Source organism: Salmo salar, chromosome 05, assembly GCF_965601325.2.
Source record: "Salmo salar chromosome 05, fSalSal1, whole genome shotgun sequence".
NCBI classification, from domain to species: Eukaryota; Metazoa; Chordata; class Actinopteri; order Salmoniformes; family Salmonidae; genus Salmo; species Salmo salar.
The window spans coordinates 79,588,972-79,612,932 of record NC_138295.1 but is presented as its reverse complement, the minus strand read 5'-3'; the positions used below and the strand labels follow the sequence as shown (position 1 = coordinate 79,612,932).

Sequence of the window (23,961 nt, the reverse complement as noted above, 5' to 3'; positions counted from 1 at the left end):
TGATCAAACACACCCTACCTGGTTAACAGTGTAGACGCTGATCAAACACACCCCTACCTGGTTAACAGACGCTGATCAAACACACCCTACCTGGTTAACAGTGTAGACGCTGATCAAACACACCCTACCTGGTTAACAGTGTAGACACTGATCAAACACACCCTACCTGGTTAACAGTGTAGACGCTGATCAAACACACCCTACCTGGTTAACAGTGTAGACGCTGATCAAACACACCCTACCTGGTTAACAGTGTAGACACTGATCAAACACACCCTACCTGGTTAACAGTGTAGACGCTGATCAAACACACCCTACCTGGTTAACAGTGTAGACGCTGATCAAACACACCCTACCTGGTTAACAGACGCTGATCAAACACACCCTACCTGGTTAACAGACGCTGATCAAACACACCCTACCTGGTTAACAGTGTAGACACTGATCAAACACACCCTACTTGGTTAACGGTGTAGACGCTGATCAAACACACCCTACCTGGTTAACAGTGTAGACGCTGATCAAACACACCCCTACTTGGTTAACGGTGTAGACGCTGATCAAACACACCCTACCTGGTTAACAGTGTAGACGCTGATCAGACACACCCTACCTGGTTAACAGTGTAGACGCTGATCAAACACACCCCTACCTGGTTAACAGACGCTGATCAAACACACCCTACCTGGTTAACAGTGTAGACGCTGATCAAACACACCCTACCTGGTTAACAGTGTAGACACTGATCAAACACACCCTACCTGGTTAACGGTGTAGACGCTGATCAAACACACCCTACCTGGTTAACAGTGTAGACGCTGATCAAACACACCCTACCTGGTTAACAGTGTAGACGCTGATCAAACACACCCTACCTGGTTAACAGTGTAGACGCTGATCAAACACACCCTACCTGGTTAACAGTGTAGACGCTGATCAAACACACCCTACCTGGTTAACAGTGTAGACGCTGATCAAACACACCCTACCTGGTTAACAGTGTAGACGCTGATCAAACACACCCCTACCTGGTTAACAGACACTGATCAAACACACCCTACCTGGTTAACAGTGTAGACGCTGATCAAACACACCCTACCTGGTTAACAGTGTAGACGCTGATCAAACACACCCTACCTGGTTAACAGTGTAGACGCTGATCAAACACACCCTACCTGGTTAACAGTGTAGACGCTGATCAAACACACCCTACCTGGTTAACAGTGTAGACGCTGATCAAACACACCCTACCTGGTTAACAGTGTAGACGCTGATCAAACACACCCTACCTGGTTAACAGTGTAGACGCTGATCAAACACACCCTACCTGGTTAACAGTGTAGACGCTGATCAAACACACCCTACCTGGTTAACAGTGTAGACGCTGATCAAACACACCCTACCTGGTTAACAGTGTAGACGCTGATCAAACACACCCTACCTGGTTAACAGACGCTGATCAAACACACCCTACCTGGTTAACAGACGCTGATCAAACACACCCTACCTGGTTAACAGTGTAGACACTGATCAAACACACCCTACCTGGTTAACGGTGTAGACGCTGATCAAACACACCCTACCTGGTTAACAGTGTAGACGCTGATCAAACACACCCCTACCTGGTTAACAGTGTAGACGCTGATCAAACACACCCTACCTGGTTAACAGTGTAGACGCTGATCAAACACACCCTACCTGGTTAACAGTGTAGACGCTGATCAAACACACCCCTACCTGGTTAACAGACGCTGATCAAACACACCCTACCTGGTTAACAGTGTAGACGCTGATCAAACACACCCTACCTGGTTAACAGTGTAGACGCTGATCAAACACACCCTACCTGGTTAACAGTGTAGACGCTGATCAAACACACCCTACCTGGTTAACAGTGTAGACGCTGATCAAACACACCCTACCTGGTTAACAGTGTAGACGCTGATCAAACACACCCTACCTGGTTAACAGTGTAGACGCTGATCAAACACACCCTACCTGGTTAACAGTGTAGACGCTGATCAAACACACCCTACCTGGTTAACAGTGTAGACGCTGATCAAACACACCCTACCTGGTTAACAGTGTAGACGCTGATCAAACACACCCTACCTGGTTAACAGTGTAGACGCTGATCAAACACACCCTACCTGGTTAACAGACGCTGATCAAACACACCCTACCTGGTTAACAGTGTAGACGCTGATCAAACACACCCTACCTGGTTAACAGTGTAGACACTGATCAAACACACCCTACCTGGTTAACAGTGTAGACGCTGATCAAACACACCCTACCTGGTTAACAGTGTAGACGCTGATCAAACACACCCTACCTGGTTAACAGTGTAGACACTGATCAAACACACCCTACCTGGTTAACAGTGTAGACGCTGATCAAACACACCCTACCTGGTTAACAGTGTAGACGCTGATCAAACACACCCTACCTGGTTAACAGTGTAGACGCTGATCAAACACACCCTACCTGGTTAACAGTGTAGACGCTGATCAAACACACCCTACCTGGTTAACAGTGTAGACACTGATCAAACACACCCTACCTGGTTAACAGTGTAGACGCTGATCAAACACACCCTACCTGGTTAACAGTGTAGACGCTGATCAAACACACCCTACCTGGTTAACAGTGTAGACGCTGATCAAACACACCCTACCTGGTTAACAGTGTAGACGCTGATCAAACACACCCTACCTGGTTAACAGTGTAGACGCTGATCAAACACACCCTACCTGGTTAACAGTGTAGACGCTGATCAAACACACCCTACCTGGTTAACAGTGTAGACGCTGATCAAACACACCCTACCTGGTTAACAGTGTAGACGCTGATCAAACACACCCTACCTGGTTAACAGTGTAGACGCTGATCAAACACACCCTACCTGGTTAACAGTGTAGACGCTGATCAAACACACCCTACCTGGTTAACAGTGTAGACGCTGATCAAACACACCCTACCTGGTTAACAGTGTAGACGCTGATCAAACACACCCTACCTGGTTAACAGTGTAGACGCTGATCAAACACACCCTACCTGGTTAACAGTGTAGACGCTGATCAAACACACCCTACCTGGTTAACGTGTAGACGCTGATCAAACACACCCTACCTGGTTAACAGTGTAGACGCTGATCAAACACACCCTACCTGGTTAACAGTGTAGACGCTGATCAAACACACCCTACCTGGTTAACAGTGTAGACGCTGATCAAACACACCCTACCTGGTTAACAGTGTAGACGCTGATCAAACACACCCTACCTGGTTAACAGTGTAGACGCTGATCAAACACACCCTACCTGGTTAACAGTGTAGACGCTGATCAAACACACCCTACCTGGTTAACAGTGTAGACGCTGATCAAACACACCCTACCTGGTTAACAGTGTAGACGCTGATCAAACACACCCTACCTGGTTAACAGTGTAGACGCTGATCAAACACACCCTACCTGGTTAACAGTGTAGACACTGATCAAACACACCCTACCTGGTTAACAGTGTAGACGCTGATCAGACACACCCTACCTGGTTAACAGTGTAGACGCTGATCAAACACACCCCTACCTGGTTAACAGACGCTGATCAAACACACCCTACCTGGTTAACAGTGTAGACACTGATCAAACACACCCCTACCTGGTTAACGGTGTAGACGATGATCAAACACACCCTACCTGGTTAACAGTGTAGACGCTGATCAAACACACCCTACCTGGTTAACGGTGTAGACGCTGATCAAACACACCCTACCTGGTTAACAGTGTAGACGCTGATCAAACACACCCCTACCTGGTTAACGGTGTAGACGCTGATCAAACACACCCTACCTGGTTAACAGTGTAGACGCTGATCAGACACACCCTACCTGGTTAACAGTGTAGACGCTGATCAAACACACCCCTACCTGGTTAACAGACGCTGATCAAACACACCCTACCTGGTTAACAGTGTAGACGCTGATCAAACACACCCTACCTGGTTAACAGTGTAGACACTGATCAAACACACCCTACCTGGTTAACAGCGTAGACGCTGATCAAACACACCCTACCTGGTTAACAGTGTAGACGCTGATCAAACACACCCTACCTGGTTAACAGTGTAGACGCTGATCAAACACACCCTACCTGGTTAACAGTGTAGACGCTGATCAAACACACCCTACCTGGTTAACGGTGTAGACGCTGATCAAACACACCCTACCTGGTTAACAGTGTAGACGCTGATCAAACACACCCTACCTGGTTAACAGTGTAGACGCTGATCAAACACACCCTACCTGGTTAACAGTGTAGACGCTGATCAAACACACCCTACCTGGTTAACAGTGTAGACGCTGATCAAACACACCCTACCTGGTTAACAGTGTAGACGCTGATCAAACACACCCTACCTGGTTAACAGTGTAGACGCTGATCAAACACACCCTACCTGGTTAACAGTGTAGACGCTGATCAAACACACCCTACCTGGTTAACAGTGTAGACGCTGATCAAACACACCCTACCTGGTTAACAGTGTAGACACTGATCAAACACACCCTACCTGGTTAACAGCGTAGACGCTGATCAAACACACCCTACCTGGTTAACAGTGTAGACGCTGATCAAACACACCCTACCTGGTTAACAGTGTAGACGCTGATCAAACACACCCTACCTGGTTAACAGTGTAGACGCTGATCAAACACACCCTACCTGGTTAACAGTGTAGACGCTGATCAAACACACCCTACCTGGTTAACAGTGTAGACGCTGATCAAACACACCCTACCTGGTTAACAGACGCTGATCAAACACACCCTACCTGGTTAACAGTGTAGACACTGATCAAACACACCCTACCTGGTTAACGGTGTAGACGCTGATCAAACACACCCTACCTGGTTAACAGTGTAGACGCTGATCAAACACACCCTACCTGGTTAACGGTGTAGACGCTGATCAAACACACCCTACCTGGTTAACAGTGTAGACGCTGATCAAACACACCCTACCTGGTTAACAGTGTAGACGCTGATCAAACACACCCCTACCTGGTTAACAGACGCTGATCAAACACACCCTACCTGGTTAACAGTGTAGACGCTGATCAAACACACCCTACCTGGTTAACAGTGTAGACGCTGATCAAACACACCCTACCTGGTTAACAGTGTAGACGCTGATCAAACACACCCTACCTGGTTAACAGTGTAGACGCTGATCAAACACACCCTACCTGGTTAACAGTGTAGACGCTGATCAAACACACCCTACCTGGTTAACAGTGTAGACGCTGATCAAACACACCCTACCTGGTTAACAGTGTAGACGCTGATCAAACACACCCTACCTGGTTAACAGTGTAGACGCTGATCAAACACACCCTACCTGGTTAACAGTGTAGACGCTGATCAAACACACCCTACCTGGTTAACAGTGTAGACGCTGATCAAACACACCCTACCTGGTTAACAGTGTAGACGCTGATCAAACACACCCCTACCTGGTTAACAGTGTAGACGCTGATCAAACACACCCTACCTGGTTAACAGTGTAGACGCTGATCAAACACACCCTACCTGGTTAACAGTGTAGACGCTGATCAAACACACCCTACCTGGTTAACAGTGTAGACGCTGATCAAACACACCCTACCTGGTTAACAGTGTAGACGCTGATCAAACACACCCTACCTGGTTAACAGTGTAGACGCTGATCAAACACACCCTACCTGGTTAACAGTGTAGACGCTGATCAAACACACCCTACCTGGTTAACAGTGTAGACGCTGATCAAACACACCCTACCTGGTTAACAGTGTAGACGCTGATCAAACACACCCTACCTGGTTAACAGTGTAGACGCTGATCAAACACACCCTACCTGGTTAACAGTGTAGACGCTGATCAAACACACCCCTACCTGGTTAACAGTGTAGACGCTGATCAAACACACCCTACCTGGTTAACAGTGTAGACACTGATCAAACACACCCTACCTGGTTAACAGTGTAGACACTGATCAAACACACCCTACCTGGTTAACAGTGTAGACGCTGATCAAACACACCCTACCTGGTTAACAGTGTAGACGCTGATCAAACACACCCTACCTGGTTAACAGTGTAGACGCTGATCAAACACACCCTACCTGGTTAACAGTGTAGACGCTGATCAAACACACCCTACCTGGTTAACAGTGTAGACACTGATCAAACACACCCTACCTGGTTAACAGTGTAGACGCTGATCAAACACACCCTACCTGGTTAACAGTGTAGACGCTGATCAAACACACCCTACCTGGTTAACAGTGTAGACACTGATCAAACACACCCTACCTGGTTAACAGTGTAGACGCTGATCAAACACACCCTACCTGGTTAACAGTGTAGACGCTGATCAAACACACCCTACCTGGTTAACAGTGTAGACGCTGATCAAACACACCCCTACCTGGTTAACACACGCCGATCAAACACACCCTACCTGGTTAACAGTGTAGACGCTGATCAAACACACCCTACCTGGTTAACAGTGTAGACGCTGATCAAACACACCCTACCTGGTTAACAGCGTAGACGCTGATCAAACACACCCTACCTGGTTAACAGTGTAGACGCTGATCAAACACACCCTACCTGGTTAACAGTGTAGACGCTGATCAAACACACCCTACCTGGTTAACGGTGTAGACGCTGATCAAACACACCCTACCTGGGTAACAGTGTAGACGCTGATCAAACACACCCTACCTGATTAACAGTGTAGACGCTGATCAAACACACCCTACCTGGTTAACAGTGTAGACGCTGATCAAACACACCCTACCTGGTTAACGGTGTAGACGCTGATCAAACACACCCTACCTGGTTAACAGTGTAGACGCTGATCAAACACACTCTACCTGGTTAACAGTGTAGACGCTGATCAAACACACCCTACCTGGAAAACAGACGCTGATCAAACACACCCTACCTGGTTAACAGATGCTGATCAAACACACCCTACCTGGTTAACAGTGTACACACTGATCAAACACACCCTACTTGGTTAACGGTGTAGACGCTGATCAAACACACCCTACCTGGTTAACAGTGTAGACGCTGATCAGACACACCCTACCTGGTTAACAGTGTAGACACTGATCAAACACACCCTACCTGGTTAACAGTGTAGACGCTGATCAAACACACCCCTACCTGGTTAACACACGCCGATCAAACACACCCTACCTGGTTAACAGTGTAGACGCTGATCAAACACACCCTACCTGGTTAACAGTGTAGACACTGATCAAACATACCCAACCTGGTTAACAGTGGAGACGCTGATCAAACACACCCTACCTGGTTAACAGTGTAGACGCTGATCAAACACACCCTACCTGGTTAACAGTGTAGACGTTGATCAAACACACCCTACCTGGTTAACAGTGTAGACGCTGATCAAACACACCCTACCTGGTTAACAGTGTAGACGCTGATCAAACACACCCTACCTGGTTAACAGTGTAGACACTGATCAAACACACCCTGCTTGGTTAACAGTGTAGACACTGATCAAACACACACCTACCTGGTTAACGGTGTAGACGATGATCAAACACACCCTACCTGATTAACAGTGTAGACGCAGATCAAACACACCCTACCTGGTTAACAGTGTAGACGCTGATCAAACACACCCTACCTGGTTAACAGACGCTGATCAAACACACCCTACCTGGTTAACAGACGCTGATCAAACACACCCTAACTGGTTAACAGTGTAGACGCTGATCAAACACACCCTACCTGGTTAACAGTGTAGACGCTGATCAAACACACCCTACCTGGTTAACAGTGTAGACGCTGATCAAACACACCCTACCTGGTTAACACACGCCGATCAAACACACCCTACCTGGTTAACAGTGTAGACGCTGATCAAACACACCCTACCTGGTTAACAGTGTAGACACTGATCAAACACACCCTACCTGGTTAACAGTGTAGACACTGATCAAACACACCCTACCTGGTTAACAGTGTAGACACTGATCAAACACACCCTACCTGGTTAACAGTGTAGACGCTGATCAATCACACCCTACCTGGTTAACAGTGTAGACGCTGATCAAACACACCCTACCTGGTTAACAGTGTAGACGCTGATCAAACACACCCTACCTGGTTAACAGTGTAGACACTGATCCTCTCACGGCCGAGTCACTTCTTAAACTCCGCCTCCCAGTTCTGCACCAGGCTGCCGGGGGCAACCACCAGCACAAGCTTAGCAACCGGCTTCCCGCCGTATGGGCCCTGCTTTAGCAGCGTCCACGTCAAAGCCACGCTCTGGAGAGTCTTACCCAGACCCATCTCATCTGCCAGGATAGCACCGTACCTACATGTAGCCCTGACACACACACACACACACATAATCAATCAAAGTAAATAAATAGCAGCCCCAGCACAGAGCCTTGTGGAACACAACATTACATTTTGGAGTGATCAGAGGATTCATCATGAACAGACACATCTATTACCTCATCCCCATGACACACTCGTAGAGGAACAGCAGGCCGTCTCGCTGGTGGGGTCGGAGGTGAGCGGTCAAGTAGGGGTCAACCACCACGTCCACCAGTGGGAGGCCTGCCTTGTTATACGCCCACTGGTGATTGGTTGAGGGCCGGGGCATGACAATGGCTCCTACACACACCATTAGAGAGATGATGAGTGTGTTGTGTTTGAAGTGTGTGAGAATGTGTAACTTCATGTGTGTGTGTGTGTGATGAGAGAGAGTGTGTTCTGTATGTCTGTGTATTTACCTGTTGCTAGAGGGTCATGGTGTGGTTTACAGGGCCCCTCCTCCTGAGGCTTGGCCACTCCCCTATCAGTCTCTCCGCCCAATAGCGTCGGACGGCAGAACGGTTTGGAAGCTGGGCGTCGTGTGGGGGGAGGAGCTGATATCTTAGGCTCCTCCTTCTCCACATGGACGTCAAGGAAACAGCGGCCCTTATTGTAGTCCAGCTCTGATATGGTTCCCATCACCTCCACCTGTTTAGCTCCTATCATCAAGGTCTCTCCTTCACCCAGCGATGCCAGCTCTGATACCTTATAGCCACTACCTACACACACAATCTAAATCACTCTCCGATGCACTAGGAAAATAACCCTCTCAGGGCCGGTCTCCTGGCCACAGATTAGCCCTAGTTCTGGACTAAAACCACTTTCAAATCAGAATTCTCCATTGAGCATGATTTTTAGTCAAGGACTATGTTTAATCTATGTTTGGGGAAACCTAAAATGCGCACACACTCACCCTTGCCGATGTCCTTGCCCTCCATGTCTTTAAGCGTGGCGGTACGCCCTCGGGTCACCAGGACAGCGTCTCCCTGCCAGCGTTTGTGTTTCCTCCCACTGGCTTTACACCACATCACACTGAAGTACCGCGGCCCGTCAGAACCAGCATCGCTACCGGACCCTGACCTGACCACACGTGGACCACACCCTCCTGCTGGACTCTGTGGGGAACATCTGAAATCTGAAACCCAAAAAACATCAACACTAATAATCAGAGCATTAACACACACATTAATGCTCACACAAACAGCAGCCTGCAAACTCTAAATATACTGGAACAAACAGCAGCCTGCAAACTCTAAATATACTGGAACAAACAGCAGCCTGCAAACTCTAAATATACTGGAACAAACAGCAGCCTGCAAACTCTAAATATACTGGAACAAACAGCAGCCTGCAAACTAAATATACTGGAACAAACAGCAGTGGAGACAAGAAGCTCAACTCTTTTTCAGTACAAGATACTGATTGGTCTTTTATATAAGCTAAAACAGGAAGGTATGAAAGCGTGAATTCCTATTTTAAATGTATGTAGTTCTGTCCATTAATGTTCTGTATTATGTAATGTTTTGTGTGGACACCAGGAAGAGTAGCTGCTGTTTCAGCAGTAGCTAACGGGGCTCCTAATAATAAAATACTACATTCTGAACCAAGACTTTGAATTGCTCTTTAAAATACATTTGTTTTCAATTCTGTTATTGACAGCAGCAACATACAATTTAGAAAAGTGTGAATTGTGTGTGTACACAAATCTCAAATGATGATTCACTAAGGTTTTATGCAAGATCTGCTGAGTGGCAGTTCACATGTTCACCAGCAGAGGTTGCTACTTCACTGAGGCCTCCACTCTACTTGCAGCCTGGGACTTTCCTACAGTGGCATGCCCAGGATGAGACATCAGCCCTGGGCCGCAAGAGGCTGTCCAAGCCATTTCACTATATTTCTCTCTATAGAGGGTCTCCCTTGCCTTACAGAGAAACGTTTAATCCAGTTTCCTCTAAAATTACCATATTAGGACTGTATAGTCACTGTAGTTGTTAAGCATCACTGCATCCGTGCTTTACCTCACTTCTTCACTAGTGAAGTGTAAAAGTTACCTGCAGGCAGGGTCTGAATTACACATTCATTCTTACAGGTAGCAGGCTTACAGTGAAGATAACCTCATATTGAGTCCAGACTGAAGAGGAGAGGTGGGGAGAGATATATGGGGGCGAGGGGCTAAAGAAGAGGGGAAGAGAGAGGGATAGAGAAGGGGAGGTTGGAGAAGGGAAGAGATGATAAAGCACAAAACCAATTTAGAAAAACTATTTTAATAGAAAACAATGAAACCACAGAAGATGTGAACAACAAACACAGAACATCACACCACTGTAACAGTAACACTCCCTTCTAAACCCCTCCTCATCATCTATCATCTTCCCTCCTAATGGGATGGTAAAGCAACACAGGGTTTTGAACCAAATGAAATCAGTCAAAATAGTACCCGTTTTAAAACCAGTGATTGTAACGCCTCTCGTCTGACAAAAGCAGAGATCTGTATTGTCTTTTGCTCCAGTCATAGCTCAACAGTAGTCACCACACACACCGTTCCACACGCAAACACACCGTTTTTAATCCTCACTCAAAACACACACTTCCTTACGCAAATACACTGTTCAAAAGGCCCAGTGTAGTCAAAAACTAGATTTTCCTGTGTTTTATATACAGTACCAGTCAAAAGTTTGGACACACCTACTCATTCAATGGTTTTTCTTTATTTTTGCTATTTTCTACACTGTAGAACAATAGCGAAGACATCAAAACTATGAAATAACACATATGGAATCATGTAGTAACCAAAAAAGTGTTAAACAAATCAAAATATATTTTCAATTCTTCAAAAGGAGACACCCTTTGCCTTGATGACAGCTTCACACACACTTGGCATTCTCTCAACCAGCTTCATGAGGTAGTCACCTGGAATGCATTTCCATTAACAGGTGTGCCTTGTTAAAACATTTATTTCCTTCTTATTGCGTTTGAGCCAATCAGTTGTGTTGTGACAAGGTAGGGGTGGTATACAGAAGATAGCCCTATTTGGTAAAAGACCAAGTCCATATTATGGCAAGAACAGCTCAAATAAGCAAAGAGAAACGACAGTCCATCATTACTTTAAGACATGAAGGTCAGTTAATAGGGAACATTAAGAACTTTTAAAGTTTCTTCAAGTGCAGTCGCAAAAACCATCAAGCGCTATGATGAAACTGGCTCTCATGAGGACCGCCACAGGAAAGGAAGACCCAGAGTTACCTCGGTTGCAGAGGAGAAGTTAATTAGTTACCAGCCTCAGAAATTGCAACCCAAATAAATGCTTCAGAGTTCAAGTAACAGACACATCTCAACATCAACTGTTCAGAGGAGATTGCCTGAATCAGGTCTTCATGGTCAAATTGCTGCAAAGAAACCACTACTAAAGGACACCAATAAGAAGATACTGTTTGGGGCCAAGAAACACGAGCAATGAACATCAGACAGGTGGAAATATGTCCTTTGGTCTGATTCCAAATGTGAGATTTTTGGTTCCAACCGCCATGTCTTTGTGAGACGCAGAGTAGGTGAACGGATGATCTCCGCATGTGTGGTTCCCACCGTGAAGCATGGAGGAGGAGGTGTGATGGTGCTTTGCTCATGACACTATCTGTGATTTATTTAGAATTCAAGGCACACTTCACCAGCATGGTTACCACAGCATTCTGCAGCGATACGCCATCCCATCTGGTTTGCGCTTAGTGGGACTATCATTAGTATTTCAACAGGACAATGACCTAAAACACACCTCCAGGCTGTGTAAGGGCTATTTGACCAAGAAGGAGAGTGATGGTGCAGCATCAGCTGACCTGGCCTCCACAATCACCCGACCTCAACCCAATTGAGATGGTTTGGGATGAGTTGGACTGCAGAGTGGAGGAAAAGCAGCCAACAAGTGGTCAGCATTTGTGGGAACTCCTTTAAGTCTGTTGGAAAAGCATTCCTCATGAAGCTGGTTGAGATAATGCCAAGAGTAATGCAAAGCTGTCATCAAGACAAAAGGGTGGCTACTTCGAAGAATATAAAATATATTTAGATTTGTTGAAAAAATGTTGGTGCAATATATGTTTTTTTTATTTTATTCAAATATGTGTTATTTCATAGTGAAGACATCAAAACTATTACTCTACAATGTAGAAAATAGTACAATTTAATTAGTAGGTGTGTCCAAACTTTTGACTGGTACTGTATATTCCCACACTATGAGATTGGAATACTGTGAAATTGTTAAAATTATGATAATGCCTTTTTAGCGTAAGAGATGTTTGAAAAGATCGGCTGAAATTTCAGCCTGTTTTGGTGGGATGGAGTTTGGGCCTGCCTGGTGACATCACCATAAATGTGTTAATAGACCAATAAGAAAGAGAGTTCCAAACTGTTCTGCCAATAACCATTTGTTTTCAGTTTTCCCCTCCCCACTCAGACGACTCGCAGACAATCCTAGCAAAATTCTTACTTGAGAAATTGAACTTTGCAAAGAATCTATTCGTTTCTTTTTGACCATTTTAATGGAAAACAATCACAGTAAGGTTGTTTGTTACACAGAAATGATTTCATATTGAGATAGAGAAGGCTGCATTGGACCTTTAAATCCTCCCTCAAACTCACTGTTCATCACACAAACATTATTTCTCAGACCAAACCCCTCTTCCACACGCTAAACATTCAACACAGAAATACAAACAATTCAGAGCATCCTCCTGAGTTCCACATGGTCAGTCCAGTCAGGCCATGGGTGTGTTAGTTATAGGGGCAGTGGAAGTCCATGCCTCAGCCTGGCTGCCCTCAGTTTCTCTACTTTGATTTTTGCTCTCAGAAGCTCCTCCTCCAATTCCTGCTTCCTCTTTAGCCCCTCCCTCTTCTCCTCCAGGTATACGCCCATCTTTCTGTGATTGGTCATGACCTGCTCGTGCTCCTCCTTGGCCAGCTGAAGGGGACGGAGCCTGTCAGGGTCACGGCGGGGGTAGTAGTCATGAGGGTAAAGGTCACGTTGCAGTGGAACGGGTGAGGTGGAGAGGGGCAGGACGACGGAGGATGGGCAGGGAGAGAGGGAGCCGTCATAACCATGGACACTGCCCAACTCATCTTCCTCCTCCGCCCCCTCTCCTAGCACCACCCCCACACGCGTGGAGAGGATGGTCAGGTCTGGCGGAGGCTTCACGTCCACATCCTGGTCCAGCCTGACCACATCCTGGTCCAGCCTGACCACATCCTGGTCCAGCCTGACCACATCCTGGTCCAGCCTGACCACATCCTGGTCCAGGTGGTGGGTGACGGGGTTTGATGGGTAGTCTGGGAGGGAAGAGCTGCTTCCAGGTTGCTCCATGGGAGAGTCATGCTTATACATCATCCTGCAGATAAACAGTATAATACAGCTTTATTAGTGTATCATTCATTATACATCACCCTGCAGATATACAGTATAATACAGCTTTATTACTGTATCGTTATTATAAATCACCCTGCAGATTAACAGTATAATACAGCTTTATTACTGTATCGTTATTATACATCACCCTGCAGATATACAGTATAATACAGCTTTATTACTGTATCGTTATTATACATCACCCTGTAGATTAACAGTATAATACAGCTTTATTACTGTATCGTTATTATACATCATCCTACAGAGACAATATGGAAAAGAATACAGCTTTATTACTACAGCCATACATGTATAAGTGGCACTAGGTGGGGGAATTGAGAGTATTCAATCAATCAAATGTATTTATATAGCCCTTCTTACATCAGCTGATATCTCAAAGTGCTGTACAGAAACCCAGCCTAAAACCCCAAACAGCAAGAAATGCAGGTGAAGAAGACCGGGTGTGTAGAAACACAACCGGTCTTCGGGACGGTCAAAAACATTCTTCTTAAAACCCTTTTCATGACCATCTCATACTTTACTAAAGAATGCATTCTCCTACTGTGGGCTAATACCTCTCCTACGTTTAAAATGTGAATTGACCAGATTGTTGACTTTATGCCTCTTGAAAAGCGGGTTTGATAGACTCGTCTCCACAACTCAAATATATTTCGAACTGGACAGAGTGAATGGGGTGATGTGTGTGTATACGTGACGTGTAAGGTGCTGTAAACGTGACGTGTAAGGTGCTGTAAACGTGACGTGTAAGGTGCTGTAAACGTGACGTGTAAGGTGCTGTAAACGTGACGTGTAAGGTCCTGTAAACGTGACGTGTAAGGTGCTGTAAACGTGACGTGTAAGGTGCTGTAAACGTGACGTGTAAGGTGCTGTAAACGTGACGTGTAAGGTGCTGTAAACATGACGTGTAAGGTGCTGTAAACATGACGTGTAAGGTGCTGTAAACATGACGTGTAAGGTGCTGTAAACGTGACGTGTAAGGTGCTGTAAACGTGACGTGTAAGGTGCTGTAAACGTGACGTGCAAGGTGCTGTAAACGTGACGTGCAAGGTGCTGTAAACGTGACGTGTAAGGTGCTGTAAACATGACGTGTAAGGTGCTGTAAACGTGACGTGTAAGGTGCTGTAAACATGACGTGTAAGGTGCTGTAAACTCATATTGTGCTTGTTGTCTCAGTTAAAGCTGGAACTATCATATAATAATAAATTATACACTGAGTATACAAAACATTAAGAACAAATGCTCTTTCCATGACAGACTAAGCAGGTGAATCCAGGTGAAAACTATGATCCCTTATTGATGACATTTTTTAAATCCACCTGAAATCAGTGTAGATGAAAGGGAGGAGACAGGTTAAAGAAGGATTTTAAAGCCTTGAGACAATTGAGAATGTGTGCCATTCAGAGGATGAATGGGCAAGACATAAAATGTAAGACCCTTTGAACGGGGTATGGTAGTAGGTGCCAGGTGCACCTGTATGTGTCAAGAACTGCAATGCTGCTGGGTTTTTCACACTCAACAGTTTCCCGTGTGTGTCAATAATGGTCCACCACCCAAAGGACATCCAGTCAACCAGACACAACTACGGTCCATAATCCCTGTGGAACACCTTGTAGAGTCCATGCCCTGACGAATTGAGGCTGTTCTGAGGTCAAGAGTGTGAGCATGAGGAGTGTGTGCATGTGTAAACTGATTGAGGTTAGCTCTGTGTTCAGTTCTACAGAGCAGACCCTCCCCTCTCATTACTAGTAGAGCTCTACAGAGCAGCCCCTCCCCTCTCATTACTAGTAGAGCTCTACAGAGCAGCCCCTCCCCTCTCATTACCAGTAGAGCTCTACAGAGCAGCCCCTCCCCTCTCATTACTAGTAGAGCTCTACAGAGCAGCCCCTCCCCTCTCATTACTAGTAGAGCTCTACAGAGCAGCCCCTCCTCTCTCATTACTAGTAGAGCTCTACAGAGCAGCCCCTCCCCTCTCATTACTAGTAGAGCTCTACAGAGCAGCCCCTCCCCTCTCATTACTAGTAGAGCTCTACAGAGCAGCCCCTCCCCTCTCATTACTAGTAGAGCTCTACAGAGCAGCCCCTCCCCTCTCATTACTAGTAGAGCTCTACAGAGCAGCCCCTCCCCTCTCATTACTAGTAGAGCTCTACAGAGCAGCCCCTCCCCTCTCATCTACTAGTAGAGCTCTACAGAGCAGCCCTCCCCTCTCCTCTCCTCTACTTACGTAGAGCTCTACAGAGCAGCCCCTCTCCTCTAATTACTAGTAGAGCTCTACAGAGCAGCCCCTCCCCTCTCCTCTAATTACTAGTAGAGCTCTACAGAGCAGCCCCTCTCCTCTAATTACTAGTAGAGCTCTACAGAGCAGCCCCTCTCCTCTAATTACTAGTAGAGCTCTACAGAGCAGCCCCTCTCCTATAATTACTAGTAGAGCTCTACAGAGCAGTCCCTCCCCTCTAATTACTAGTAGAGCAGCCCCTCCCCTCTCGTAGAGCTCTACAGAGCAGCCTGTGTGTGTGTGTGTGTGTGTCACCTGTGCATCGTCGCTGGGTCTTTATCATGGTGGATAGCTCCGTGATGGAAAAGGTGAGGTATCATCTCCATCACTCTCCTGGTTGGTTCAGATATACTTCCTCTGTACTCTGGCTGGGCGTGTCTCCGTTGCATCACTTCCTGTTTGGCCGACTCCTTCAGCCTCTTGTAGAGGGTGCGTAGGCCCTGGGCAGTGCGGGGGGGCCTGTCCCCCCCCAGGACGTTGTACTGCTCAGACACTGTGTCCCAGCACTTGTTCTTGTCCACGATGACAGCGTGCTTGTTGGTGTGCTCCTCCAGGATGCGAATGTGTGGGCGGACCAGCTTCAGCAGGTCCAGTTTCTCAGACAGGGTGAAGTTGGAGGAGCGAGCCTTACCCACCATACTGGACGACATGTAGACAGACCCAGACGCCATCTTAGAACATAGCCCAGGGAACCAGACTGGACCGAGCCAGGCCTAGACACCAGCACTAACTCAACACAATATCTCGCTTCTTTTCCTCTCCTTCTTTTGAGATTTGGTCTGGTTCTCTACCTCCCTTTTCTTTCTGTTCCGTGATGAGGCTCAGGCTAATACTGGTTTAACTCTCACTCACTCTCTTCCTTGTCCCTCTTCTTTCTCCCCCTTCATGAATTCTCAATCAAACAGTCTCTGTCTAACGCATGTACTCTCTCTCATCTGAGGTCTTCTCTGCTCTGTGTTACACAACACACACGGGCAACAATAAGAATCAGGCTTAACTAGGCCAGCCTCGTTTAGGCCCCCGCCTACCGCGGAGGGCTTTGGGTGAATTCCTCCCAGCTTAGGCTGACGCAGGCTAAAGCCGCTTAAACCCAGCCCGACCTACTTACAGCCCGGTCTCTCTAAACCTCAAACCAGCGCTCGTTCTAACTGCTATACACCAAATACTAACATACGGGGGGAATATGTGTGCTTAGATGGGGAAATACCGCTGAAATTGTAAAGATGCATTTTCTTTATTCTTATTTCCGTTTAACTAGAAAAGAGGAAACGGCGCTGGTTTAACCGGAGCGGTGTGCGCGCAGCGCGAGTCCGTGCGAATGCGCGATTTAAAAAAAAAAAATTACACAAAGGAAAATCAGAGCTGCTTCTCAAAGAGAAACACACGAATCATCCGCGGACGGGAACAACAGAATGAGGGAAAAACTAGTGAAAAGCGGAGAAAGGAGAGGAGACAGACAGAGGCACTAGTTGCTCTTAGAGGGAGGGGGGACAGAGCGCGTGTGCTCACTGATCCCAGGCACAGCTCTAATCTGCCTCGCGCTGCCGCTGCACTACCCACGCTCATTTGCATAATGCTGGACCTGCTGTCATTAAAACGTAGGCTTGTTACAGTTGGCTAGGCTTCATTCAGTGTGTGTTTGTTTCACTGAAGCCCAAGTCAGAGCATTAAATTCATCCCTGACAGTCCTAAATGGATAGACTAAGTGTCGCTCACCTTAGAAAGGCGATGTTGGTTTGCTGCATTTCCTTTCTAAAGCAGCATATACATTATCTTGGTTTTAAGGAAAAATTATACCCACAAATAGGTGTTACATGGCATAAAAGATTACAAGTCCAGGCACACGTTAGGGTTTGCAAATTAAAAATACTTTAAATTTGTAGTCATAATTAAAATACACCAACGAGTATTGGAAAAGGCCTAAATCAGGCTGACAAAAATGAACAGCTTTTTAACTGGGCCTGTTGGTCCGAGAGCTGGTGATCCAATACCGTTTGCCAGACGGTAGCAGAGTAAACTGGTGGCTGGAGTCTTTGGCAATTTTTCAGTCCTACCTCTGATACCGCCTGATATAGAGGTCCTGGATGGTAGGGAGCATGGCCCCAGTGATGCACTGGGTTGCCGCACCAACCTCTGTAGCGCTTTGTGGTTAAGTTGCAGAGGGAGGGGTTCAGTCCCAGGGTCCCTAGCTTGGTGAGGAGCTTGGAGGGACTATGGTGTTGCACACTGAGCTGTAGTCTATGAACAGCATTGTCAGTTATTTCTCTTGTCCAGGTGGAAGAGGGCAGTGATTGTGGATCTGTTGGGATGGTATGTGAATTGGAGTGGGTTTAGGGTGTCTGGGATGATGGTGTTGATATGTGTCATGACCAGCCTTGGACTTCATAATTACAGATGTGAGTGCCACATGACTACAGTCATTTCGGCAGGTTACCTTGGAGATCTCGGGAACAGGGACAATGGTGGTGCGTTGAAACATGTTGGCATTACAGTCTGGGACAAGGAGAGATTGAACATTTCTGTAAAGACACTTGCCAGCTGGTCTGCCATGCTTTGATGAACACGCTCTGGTATTCCGGCCTTGTGATTGTGAACCTGTTTAAACGTTTTACTCACATCGGCTACGGAGAGCGAGATCACAGTCATCTGGAAAAACAGGGGCTTTCACGGAAGGCATTGGGCTTGTTTGGGAGTTCTGCATCGCTACACAACTCGTGGCTGTTTCCCTAGGTAATCTGTTATCGTGTGCAAGCCCTGCCAAATACGACGAGCGTCGGAGCCGATGTAATAGGATTCCACCTTCCTCCTATATTGTCCTTTTGCATGTTTGATGTCTTGTCGGAGGTCGTAGCATCTTATCCTGTCTTTTACATCAAGGACCACATTGGAAATAACCCAAAGGTTAAATCTAGACTTGTTTTCCTATATCGTAATCACTCATCTTTCACCCAGCTGCCAAACTAACCCTGATTCAGATGACCATCCTACCCATGCTAAATTACGGAGAAGAAATGTATAGATCAGCAGGTAAGGGTACTCTCAAGCAGCTAGATGTTCTTTACCAGTCGGCCTTCAGATTTGCCAACAATGCTCCTTATAGGACACATCACGGCACTCTGTAAACTGGCCGTCTCTGTATACCCGGTGCAAGGCCCACTGGTTGATGCTTATTTATAAAAACCCTCACTCCCCCCTATCTGAGATACCTACTGCAACCCTACCGAGTGGTGCAGCGGTCTAAGGTACTGCATCTCAGTGCTAGAGGCACTACAGACCCTGGTTTGATCCCGGGCTGTATCACAACCGGCCGTGATCGGGAATCCCATAGGGCGGCGCACAAATTGGTCCAGTGTCGTCCGGGTTAGGGGAGGGCTTGGCCGGGGTAGTCCATCATTGTAAAATATCAATTTGTTCTTAACTGACTAGCTAAATAAAGGTTAAATAAAACAATACAAATATATATACAGCACCCGTTCTGCCAGTCACATTCTGTTAGAGGTCCCCAAAGCGCACACATCCCTGGGTCGCTGCTCTTTTCAGTTCGCTCCAGCTAGCGTCTGGAACAAGCTGCAAAACACACTCAAACTGGAAAGTTTAGCCTTTTTGCCTCTTGCTAGGCCGTCATTGTAAATAAGCATACAGTGCATTCGGAAAGTATTCAGACCTCTTGACTTTTTCCACATTTTGTTATGTTACAGCCTTAATGTAAAATTGATTAAATCACTTTTTTCTCCTCATCAATCTACACACAATACCCCATAATGACAAAGCAAAAACTGGTTTTGAGAAATGTTTGCTAATTTAGATATATCTTCAGTAAAAAAAAAAATTACATTTACATAAGTATTCAGACCCTTTACTCAGTACTTTGTTGAAGCACCTTTGGCAGCGATTACAGCCTCAAGGCTTGTTGGGTATGACGCTACAAGCTTGGCACACCTGTATTTGGAGAGTTTCTCCCATTTTTCTCTGCAGATCCTCTCAGGCTCTGTCAGGTTGGATGGGGAGCGTCGCTGCACAGCTATTTTCAGGTCTCTCCAGAGATGCTCGATCAGGTTCAAGTCCGGGCTCTGGCTGGGCCACTCAAGGACATTCAGAGACATGTCCCAAAGTCACTCCTGCGTTGTCTTGGCTTTGTGCTTAGGGTCGTTGTCCTGTTGGAAGGTGAACCTTCACCCCAGTCTGACGTCCCGAGAGCTCTGGAGCAGGTTTTCAACAAGGACCTCTCTGCTCAGTTCATCTTTGCCTCGATCCTGACTAGTGTCCCAGTCCCTGCCGCTGAAAAACATCCCCACAGCCTGATGCTGCCACCACCTTGCTTCACTGTAGGGATGGTGCCAGGTATCCTCCTGACGTGACACTTGGCATTCAGGCCAAAGAGTTCAATCTTGGTTTCATCAGATCAGAGAATCTTGTTTCTCCTGGTCTGAGAATCTCTAGGTGCCTTTTGGCAAACTCCAAACGGGCTGTCATGTGCCTTTTACTGAGGAATGGCTTCTGTCTGGCCACTCTACCATACAGGCCTGAGAGATGGTTGTCCCTCTGGAAGGTTCTCCCATCTCCACAGAGGAACTCTGGCGCTTTTGTCAGAGTAATCTTTAGGTTCTTGGTCACCTCCCTGACCAATGCCCTTCTCCCCCGATTGCTCAGTTTAGCCGGGTGGCCAGCTCTAGGAAGAGTTTTGAGGGTTCCAAACTTCTTCCATTTAAGAATGATGGAGGCCACTGTGTACTTGGGGACCTTCAATGCTGCAGAAATGTTTTGGTACCCTTCTCTAGATCTGTGCCTCGACACAATCCTGTCTCGGAGCTCTACGGACAATTCCTTTGACCGTGGGACCTTACATAGACAGGCGTGTGCCTTTCTAAATCATGTCCAATCAACTGAATTTACCACAGGTGGACTCCAAGTTGTAGAAACATCTCAAGGATGCTCAATGGAAACAGGATGGACCTGAGCTCAATTTCGAATCTCATAGCAAAGGGTCTGAATACTTATGTAAATAAGGTATCGGTTTTAAATTTTGAATACATTTAGAAAATGTTTGAAAAACCTGTTTTCAGTTTGTCATTAAGGGGTATTGTGTGTAGATTGATGAGGATTTGTTTTTATTTCATCCATTTTAGAATAAGGCTGTAACGTAACAAAGTGAGGAAAAAGTCAAGGGGTCTGAATACTTTCTGAAGGCACTGTATGTTCTGAATTGACTTGCCTGCTTAAAAAAAATCCCTATTTTATTAGGCAAAATACAGTTTCTACCCGTGCCTCACCTTTTTGGGTCTTAAACTCAATCGTTAACCTATACAAAATCCCAGCATCTCTCAAACATTGTTTCCGAACATCTTTAGCAACAGCAGTGAAATGTAAACAATATATGCTACATAGTTAATTAACTGCATTTCGCTTATGGCACACCAAATGTTCCTGACTTCTTACCATCATCGTTGGTTAGTAGTAACTTTGTTGCTTATAATCAGTGATTTTCATCACCAGGATTTCTGCTTTTGACATACAGAGAGTAAATCCAAAGCTTACCAGAAGTACTGCTCCACATTTGAATTAATTAGATCTACACCAGGAATACCTGGTTTCAATGGCAACGTTTACTGTGCCACCACCACAACCCACCCCACCTCCCATGTCTGACTCACCAGCTGGGTCTCCAGTGTTCTCCTCTGTAAAGGAAGGGTCTTCAGGCTCTAGCTCGTTCTTCTTACCGTCTGCTGCACCCAGCACCCTGGCTAGAGCTCTGGACAGGCCTGGAGCTTGGGGGCTGCTCTTAGCCAGGCTGAAGGCCTTCACAGGCAGGGCAAGGGGCGGTGCAGGGGCTGAGAGGCTCCTCTGGACCTGCAAGGAAGGAGAACTGTTAGATAGGTCTGAGAAGGTCCACATGTCGCAGTATGAGTGAAACCCTTTACACAGTCTTGGATGAAGTCAAATCAATTCAAATGTTATGTCATATGCTTCGTAAACAACAGGTCTGGACTAACAGTGAAATGCTCACTTCACAACAGAGAAATAATAGAAAAGACACGTAATAATAAAATAGATACACAATGAGTAACGAGACGTTGACAACAAAAAAAGCCTTTCGTTAACTAACACCCCCCTACTAGCTCTGACTTTGCTGATAGCTACTTTGAGGACGAATGTACTTACAATGACTGAGATGTGTGGTTGTTCCACCTAGCTATCTGAAGATGGATGCACTAAGTAGCTCTGGATAAGAGTGTCTGCTAAATGACTACAATGTAAATGTAAACCATTGAACTTTTTTTAAACTAACTATTTAGCAGTCTTATGGCTTGGGGCTAGAAGCTGTTCAGGGTCCTGTTGGTGCATTGGTAGTGCTTGCCGTACGGTAGAGAGAACAGTCGATGATTTGGGTGGCTGGAGTCTGAACATTTTTAGGGCATTCCTCTGACACCGCCTGGCATAGAGGTCCTTGATGGTAGGGAGCTCGGCCCCAGTGATGTACTGGGTCGTATCCACTACCCTCTGTAGTGCCATGCGGTCGGATACCAAGCAGTTGCCATACCAAGCAGTGATGCAGCCCCTCCAATACAGCCCTGACGATGTGAATGTGGGTGTGCTCGGCCCTCCGTTTCCTGTTGTCTACCATCAGCTCCTGTGTCTTGCTGACATTGAGGGAGAGGTTGTTGTCTCTGACCTCCTCCCTATAGGATGTCTCATTGTTGTCGGTGATCAGGCCTATCACCGTTATGTCGGTAAACATGTAGGTATTACAGACTGGGTCAGGAATAGGTTGAAAATGTCAGTTTAGACACTTCCCAGCCGGTCAGTGCATGCTCTGAGTACGCATCCTGGTAATCTGTCAGGCCCTGCGGCCTTGTGAATATTCATTTGTTAAAGGTCTTACATCGGCTAGAGAGAAGTAGCTCCAATATGACTCCTATGCTTAATTACTACAATAGTAATAGGGGTCACATTTGTGGCTAAGGATGAAAGTGAAGTGGACCGTGTGTTCACCTTGTTGAGCACGTTTCCCAGGGCGAGTTTAGGGGCCAGAGGCTCCAGTTCAAGCAGGGTACCCACAGGGGGATCAGGAGGACCAGCCAGTGAGGCTCCTGGAGGGACGAACCGGGGCTTCTTCGCCATGTTACCAAAGACCTGGCTGGGGGCCCCTGAGCGACGCATCCTGTCTGTGTGAGGGGATGTTTGTAATATTTGATCAAATCATTTCATATCTATAAGAGGGCTTATGGGTAGGGGTGGCCAACCCTGAGCCCCCTGGAGAACAAGTACTAGTGGTCCTGGGTATGCAGGCTTTTGTACCCTACTGTAACACCTTATTCAGCTAGCTACCTAACTAACTAATCAATGTTCTAGTAAGCAGCTGATTAGTAAAAGGCAGCTAGTTAAATAACAGTTTTACATAACATAGCTATATATTACTTCCATTCAGTGTACATGGCCCTTGAATAGTTAGTTCAGATCAATGAGATGTATGGGTTTATACCAATGATTAGTTTATACAAGTCATTGTTAGTTCAGATAGATACATTACGTTAACTGTTAGCTAACGTTAGTGTAGCTAGTTAGCCCAAATTAGTGCAGCTACCTTGAACATTTCAACCTTTTCATCTCATCGTCTATAACAACCAACTAGCTTGTGACAATATGTTGGAAAGATAACATAAGGCATAAATGTGTGTTTCATACATACCTGTTTAGTCAAGCAAACCTCTGCTTTACAGTTAGTTACAAGAAAACAATGATACACAACTCTTCAGAAATGAATTCTCCCGCTAAAGTGGCGTAAACTGCTATTGGCTACGTGTTACGTAGAGGGGCGGAGTCCAGTGTTAGTGAGTGCACTCGTTTTCTACTCCCGCGGCCCCAAACGGTGGAGTTTGCTCT

The 23,961-nt window shown here is 46.3% G+C and overlaps 2 protein-coding genes across 2 annotated transcripts; both read right to left on the bottom strand.

Annotated features, from left to right (window-relative positions):
* Positions 1-8,184: 8,184 nt before the first annotated feature.
* On the bottom strand, positions 8,185-23,859 carry rad54b (RAD54 homolog B). Its single transcript, XM_082975621.1, has 7 exons — positions 23,768-23,859; positions 23,071-23,243; positions 21,732-21,927; positions 9,312-9,533; positions 8,818-9,117; positions 8,536-8,698; positions 8,185-8,405 (listed from the first exon to the last, which is right to left on the bottom strand). Exons 2-7 carry the CDS (start codon positions 23,236-23,238, stop codon positions 8,219-8,221), a joined length of 1,236 nt encoding a protein of 411 aa, XP_082831747.1. The 5' UTR covers positions 23,239-23,243; positions 23,768-23,859; the 3' UTR covers positions 8,185-8,218.
* LOC106570748 (fibrinogen silencer binding protein) lies at positions 10,644-21,717 on the bottom strand. The gene is made up of 2 exons (XM_014143233.3): positions 16,336-21,717; positions 10,644-13,770 (listed from the first exon to the last, which is right to left on the bottom strand). Exons 1-2 carry the CDS (start codon positions 16,749-16,751, stop codon positions 13,164-13,166), a joined length of 1,023 nt encoding a protein of 340 aa, XP_013998708.3. The 5' UTR covers positions 16,752-21,717; the 3' UTR covers positions 10,644-13,163.
* Positions 23,860-23,961: the final 102 nt, after the last annotated feature.

Excerpts from the sequence above, each read along its gene's own strand:
- LOC106570748 (XM_014143233.3), bottom strand. The coding sequence starts at position 16,751 with ATGGCGTCTGGGTCTGTCTACATGTCGTCCAGTATGGTGGGTAAGGCT. Across the intron at positions 13,771-16,335 it reads GACCCAGCGACGATGCACAG|GATGATGTATAAGCATGACT; the intron begins GTGACACACACA and ends GTTTATCTGCAG.
- rad54b (XM_082975621.1), bottom strand. The coding sequence starts at position 23,238 with ATGCGTCGCTCAGGGGCCCCCAGCCAGGTCTTTGGTAACATGGCGAAG. Across the intron at positions 9,534-21,731 it reads GAACACTGGAGACCCAGCTG|ATTTCAGATGTTCCCCACAG; the intron begins GTGAGTCAGACA and ends TTTGGGTTTCAG. Across the intron at positions 8,699-8,817 it reads CCATGACCCTCTAGCAACAG|GAGCCATTGTCATGCCCCGG; the intron begins GTAAATACACAG and ends TGGTGTGTGTAG.